Source organism: Trachymyrmex cornetzi, unplaced genomic scaffold (genome assembly GCF_001594075.2).
Source record: "Trachymyrmex cornetzi isolate Tcor2-1 unplaced genomic scaffold, Tcor1.1 scaffold511, whole genome shotgun sequence".
Taxonomy (NCBI): domain Eukaryota; kingdom Metazoa; phylum Arthropoda; class Insecta; order Hymenoptera; family Formicidae; genus Trachymyrmex; species Trachymyrmex cornetzi.
The window spans coordinates 364,983-371,783 of NW_017299820.1; the positions used below are offsets into that span (position 1 = coordinate 364,983).

The 6,801-nt window shown below is 28.6% G+C and overlaps 1 protein-coding gene across 2 annotated transcripts in view; it reads right to left on the reverse strand.

Moving 5' to 3' along the window:
* LOC108765720 (visual system homeobox 2) overlaps positions 1-6,801 on the reverse strand; it is a 90,501-nt gene that overhangs the window by 67,883 nt on the left and 15,817 nt on the right. For both annotated transcript variants that reach the window (XM_018514564.1, XM_018514563.1), the window contains exon 2: positions 2,619-2,660. In XM_018514564.1, the coding sequence (XP_018370066.1) occupies positions 2,619-2,660 (42 nt within the window). The remainder of the gene's footprint in view (positions 1-2,618; positions 2,661-6,801) is intronic.

Sequence of the window (6,801 nt, forward strand, 5' to 3'; positions counted from 1 at the left end):
CACGAAATCCTTAATATATTTTATTGTGATATTTGATAAAATATACATTGGGTATTTTATTAACTGAGATCTCTCACTTTTACTGTCATATTAGGTTAATGTACAACAGCTTTAATGTGCACTGAGTGCTCACCGGTTCTGCCAGTAAAATACGCTATAAAATCCCTGGACAGAATGAAAATCTTCTTTGTTTTACTATTTTGTTTATAGCTAATATATCGCGCGGATCTTGATTTTCTGGAATGTCTGTGTGTTTCATGAATTCTTCGATTTGAATTTTCAATCTTGTTCGTATATTTACTTGCAATTTGATTTCAAAATAAAAAACGTATAAATAACCACACAGGGTTAGCGTAACCCACACAGTAAGTTCATGGCGTTCTATCTCGACTGGTTCGTGCATGCTGAGGTTGTCAGGCGAGAGATTTGTAGTAGGGATGCGAAAATTCCCCCTCCCTTGTTACCACTCCACACTTCTGATCGTTCATAAACGCCACGCGTTTTTTCAAACAGACTAGGTTACCGTAACCCACGGTGGTGTTCAAGGGTTAAGATAAAAATGTATACGTAACTTTTTTATTTAATTTTTTAAAAACTTTGTTACTATGATATTTTGATTCGCGAATTTCGGGACACCACGTATATATAATATCATTTATATATTTTATTTTTAAATAATATTTTGACAGTTAAATTAATAATTAAAAAAAATTATTTTTGAAAATTAAAGAAAATTATTTTTAAGATATGTTTATCAAAAACATAAATAATTATATCTACTAAACGCACAAAAGTTCCAAACAATATTATTTTTAGGAAGCAATTGTTACGAACCATTAAGAAGTTTCATTCTCAGACAAATAATTAGATTCATTTCAAATTAATGCATATTTAATTTGATATTTAAAAAATGGCATTAACGACACACCTTACAGAGACATTCCCAAAAATCATTAATGATAATTAATTGATAAATACATAATAGTGACAATAAATTTATGGCAAGCAATACAGAAACCCCATTAGATGTGAAACTCATCCTCAGTAATCATTTTTAGCTTGTCGTTTCTTGTTTCGAACGACATTGCTTTGCGAGCTAAACGGATCGCGCTTAATGGCTCGGAAAAATCGAAATCATCGCACATGAATACGTAAGTAGTTTTTTTCAATGCACACGATGTCATCATATGGCGATAATGGTTACGACATCTGTAGAACTCATTGTTGTATAGAACTCCAAATACCATGTTTGTTAATATTATCTATGATTAACTAACGAGATTGTAATTCGTTACAATTTACAAAATAATGAGAACTGTAATTTTTATTTCAGTACACTTGAAGATTTTTTATATAACATAATTGTCTTATATTGTCAACGTAATAATATTGATAATATATAGATTAATATATGTTTGTACCAATAGATTAATAGCTATATATTTGTATCATTTGCAGCAAGTTAGTTTTATATTCTTAAATAACATACGTTAACTCAAAAACGTTATTTTTATTATATATAATGAATGAAACGAGTATTACATACACACATATTACAAACTTCTTGATCAATTTTTATAGTGTCCGCATTCGAAAAACATCATAAATTCAATTCGACTATATGAATGTATTTATGATTTTGATAGTCTTTTATCGTCTCGATAAAGATTAGTGAATTTTCGTATGCTTATCAGAAAAAACATGTAAAAGCACCCTATTGGCGTATAAAAATTTTACAGCGTAAAATTTTTTATCGCCATCTTGTCAAATTTTAAACAAGTTATAATTCGTCTATTCAAATTTTTAAACATTGCAAATGATTGTTTGTTCAGTATTCAGTACAGAATCCATCCTATTCCCTAGATTGATAAAGGCCGAACTTTCTTTCCAATTTAGTTGCTAGTATTCAGGTATAGAGTTTATATAAATGACTTAGAAGACTGATCGGTCTGTAATTTTCAAGATTCGTTCCTTTCTTATGAAGAAGAATCATAATACAGTTGTTCCATCGAGTGGGAATATTTTGGCTATAGAGACAGAGGAAAGTTGGAAAGTTTTTAAATTTTATCGATTAAAAATACCCTCCTATTTTTTACTTCTATCATTACATTCTCTGTGACACCATCCTCCCCAGGATCTTTATTGTTTTTCATCTTCTCTCGTCTTTTGAAATCTCCGAAATGTCTTCTGAACCTTGATTCTGTACTTTATAAGTGTTTATTTATATCTAAGTGGATCTGATTTGTAGAAAGTGTTGTATAAAATTTGTCTACTATTCGTAGCAGATCTTCCCTATTTGATATCAAGTTTCCTTCTCTATCCTTAAGTTATATGATTTTGTTTTTTTATAATTTTTCATAAATGTATGTTTTTTCTTGATAAAAGTACAATTCTTATTTCCTTTTTAGGTCCAATTTTATTTAATTTTTAAAATAAATATATTAACGTAAACATTTAAAAATAATTAAAATTAATCTTATTCATTATCTACATCTGAATATAGATACGTTTTACATAAATTATTTTACATTTTCTTAAATGACTAGTATCATATTAAAAAATTTACTGTAATATTATTACTATGTAAAAAATGTCATATTTTTATAAAAAAATCTCACCTGGACTTGTATTGGAGAATGACCCTTTTGATTGCGAAAATCCTAAAACAAAGAAGTAAATATTAATTAAATTATCAATAAAAATAGTAATTAATAATTAATTAATTAAAATAATTTTTATCACTAATTAGTTCATTTCACTACAAATTTAAGTCTGCAAATAGTAGGATTAATAAATAATATTTATTGATAAGTATAAAGTAAGATTGATAGTTTAACGTTTAAATTTCCATTCTTTTGATCATTAAATAAATCAGTAAATGTATCATTAAATGAATAGATATAACACATATCAACGCGAATTTTATGAAATTTATGTGACAATTTTTTCATTACTGCGTACTAAGATATTCTAGATCTCAATGCTCTTAATTATTTTTTCTGCCTACATAAACATACGTCACGATCTAGTTTAAGTATACCACTCATAATTAGTCAATATTCAGAATTAACTATAATTTAATTAATTAAAATCTTATTAAAAAATTTTGTCTGTTTCAAAGGAAAAGAGGTCTGTGATCTTATAATCTGATTCAGATAATTCTTATATATGTATGCAAGAATCAGCTTTTCTATTTTTTTTTGGCAATATTGATGACAAATGTCGAAATTAATTAATTGAAAATCTTAAACCAACTAAAAATATCTTATCTTTTCCGAGAAAAAGAGAAAAATTTTTTTAAGTTATTAGCGCTCATTTGCAAATACATCACTTTTGATAATTTTAAGAATTTGTCAGAGCATTTGCTTGGTTAACATGTGATAAACATAATTACTTGCATTATTTTAGCATATTCTAAAATACCTTGTAAAATATGAACTCTTTTGTCTGACGCTGTGTAGAAATATTCTTTTTAATTTTTAAAGAATACCCTTCAATGTCGTTTGTATTCTTTTATATTTACTATATGCTCTATTTAAATACATATTAAAATTAATATTTAATTGTTAATTACTCTTTTAATTTTGCTACATAATAAAAAGCAAATACTTTTTTTTAATATTGCAAAACATTTTTAGAGTAAGAAACACTGTATATTAAGACATTTCGTAGCCATGTTCTGATAAAGTCATCCCACCATGCACGACGTAGATGCTAGGGTGGCGAAAAACAGGGGTTGGAAAAGATTTGCCTTCTAAGAAAGTTAGGGCTTGTTGGTGGGTGCAAGATAGACTTTGCGTTTTCACGGAGGGAAGGTTAGCAATGATGGTGGCGGAACTGCACCCTCAAATGACTTTAACGAGTTGGCGTCTTAAAATAGGGACGCCAAGCTTGACCCAAGTTTGCACGTTTGTTTGATAAATTAATCCAGAAAAGTACGGCTCGTCGACAGAAGATTAAACAAGCCTAATTCACTATTCATTTTATGAAAAGCGATACGCTTCTTTTAAGGAAATATATATATATATAGATATATATATATATAGATATATATATATATAGATATATATATATATAGATATATATATATATAGATATATATATATATAGATATATATATATATAGATATATATATATATAGATATATATATATATAGATATATATATATATAGATATATATATATATAGATATATATATATATAGATATATATATATATAGATATATATATATATAGATATATATATATATAGATATATATATATATAGATATATATATATATAGATATATATATATATAGATATATATATATATAGATATATACACAAAACGATATTTTTATACGCGCGCGCAAAAAAATTATTGTCTTTGTGTTGAACACTCTAATTATTCTAAACCTTAAGCATTACATATTTAGAGACGTAATTTTGAACCTTAATACAAAACATGTTCCAAATTACACACATATGTATATATCTTAATGATACAATAAATTCGACAAAATAATCGAAAGAGAAAGAGAGAGACTTCTAAATATTTTACATATACGTATATATACATAAATTTTTTATTATTTGTAATAAATTCAAAATTTATTAGATCTCCATATTAATATTCATATAAAAAATGCCAACATATTATAAGATCAACTTTTTTATGATGCCGTTAGCTAACACATCATCTGGAGACACTGGTAGTGTCTCGGCGCTAAGCTGCGCGAAGCGACATTGCCGTGTTACATATACGAGAGGCGTTTAGAAAATAGTACTTTTTTTTCTCGGTCAATAACAAAGATAAGAAAGTGAAATTTTATTAATATTTAACAAAACTTTAAGTTTATCGAGCTTTTGTGTAAAATTATACGACATTCCTACAGACGGAGCAGCTGTTATAATTTTTTAAAATAATGTTTGCGAATTATCCGCGTTACAAATCACGAACTATGTAATTGAATTTCTGGTTGATTAATAAGTGCTCCTATCGACTACACAACTTCCATGCACAGAACACAAATATTGTGAACGTATTTTCAAAAATTATTGCAGCTGCTAAATCTATCAAAATGCCGTATAATTTTACAAAAAAACTCGACGAACTTGAAATTAGCAGAATGTAAAATTTCACTTTTCCATAATAATTGGTCGAGAAACAATATAATACGTTATTTTCTGAATACTTATTTTCTGTCCCTCGTAATTACATTGATTAAGTGATTACATAAAAACTATTCCGTTTCTAGAAAAAACTTTGTCGGAAATTGAGTTAGCATTCAGTTTAAATGCCACATATATCGTGTGTGAAACTATTCATTTGAAATCCCAATAGAGTTAGACTGATATGGCATTCTTCGGTTTTTCCTATCCATCTTCTTTTCATGACTACCGAACGTGATGAAATTTAAACCTAAATCGCGCACTCGGGTGGAAGGTTTCAGATTTTTTGAAAACCTCATAATGCGCATCGTGTCGTATCATTTGATGCAGTAGAGGGGGACAGACAAACCCCCATTGAGAAAAATCCGTTTCCTAGGCTCGTGTTACCTGACGTATTTTGACAAGATCTTATTGTCGTCGCACGGCTAAGCCCTATTGACCCTATTATGGCCCTATTAGTATTATACTAGGATTTGCGGTTACTTCTTGAAAGGAGTCCTCTACGGGTCTCTTTTACGGTCGAAGGCATGCACGCGGACGGCTGCGGGACACGCCGGCTCATTCAACACACTGCGTATCTTCTTGATAACTTGACATGCGATTTCCCTCGAAAAAAATCGAGTTTTCTCTGTTCTTAGATTTACATTTGTCCTATAGTATATCTCACTTGCTATTTACAACAATATTAACAATATACAAATTTGAAAAATTTTAACAAAGAGAAAAAGAGAGAGAAAGAGAGAGAGAGAGAGAGAGAGAGATAGTAATTAGTTAATTAAAAATTAGATAATTATCAGTAAACTTAAAAAATTATATTTATTTACGTTAAATTGAGAATATAAAAATTTTTTTAATTAAAAAATATATATATAAATAAGATACTCATATAATCTGATTTAAATAAATATACAAGAACAACAGAAATAAAGAAACAAAAAGATAATTTTGACAAAAAATCGAATAAGAGAAAGAAAAATAAATAAGAGAAGTTGTATATACATAAAATCTAAAATTAAATTAATAGGAAGAAAAAAAGTATATGGTAAGAGTAGTAAGAAGAGAGGAAAAAAATAGAAAGCCACACAACTAAAGAATGAATAAATGCAAGAGTAAATACGACATGCGACAGAGAGATTAGTACACTAAAAAGAGAAAAAACAAAAAGAGGGGAATAGAAAGGAAATGAAATGCATGAGTAATGAAGGGATGAACGAATAAGAGAAAGGGTAGCAAGGAGTAAAGGAGCAAAGGAGCAAAGGAGGGATCAACATGGAAAGGATTTTGTAGATAGGAGAAACGAAGACAATTATACGCTGAAACTACGAGAGCAAGAAAGTGAGATCAAAAAAGAGAAAGAAACACAGAGAGAGCGTATTGAGGCAAGACACGATGAAGGCGAGAGGGGTAACAACGCGCGCGTGTTCGAGACATGATTTCACATATGTGCCTGCGAAGTACTCTTTAGGGAAGACAATCGAGGTGTTAGGCTGGAAATCCGTACCAATTTGAGCGACTTACACACGTTCACTTAAAAGCTCAGCAACAACATGCATACACTATATATGTATATATATATATATTTGTATATATATATATATACACAGATTTTTTTTTCTTAAATTGGAATCGTTTTGAGGGGTGCCGCA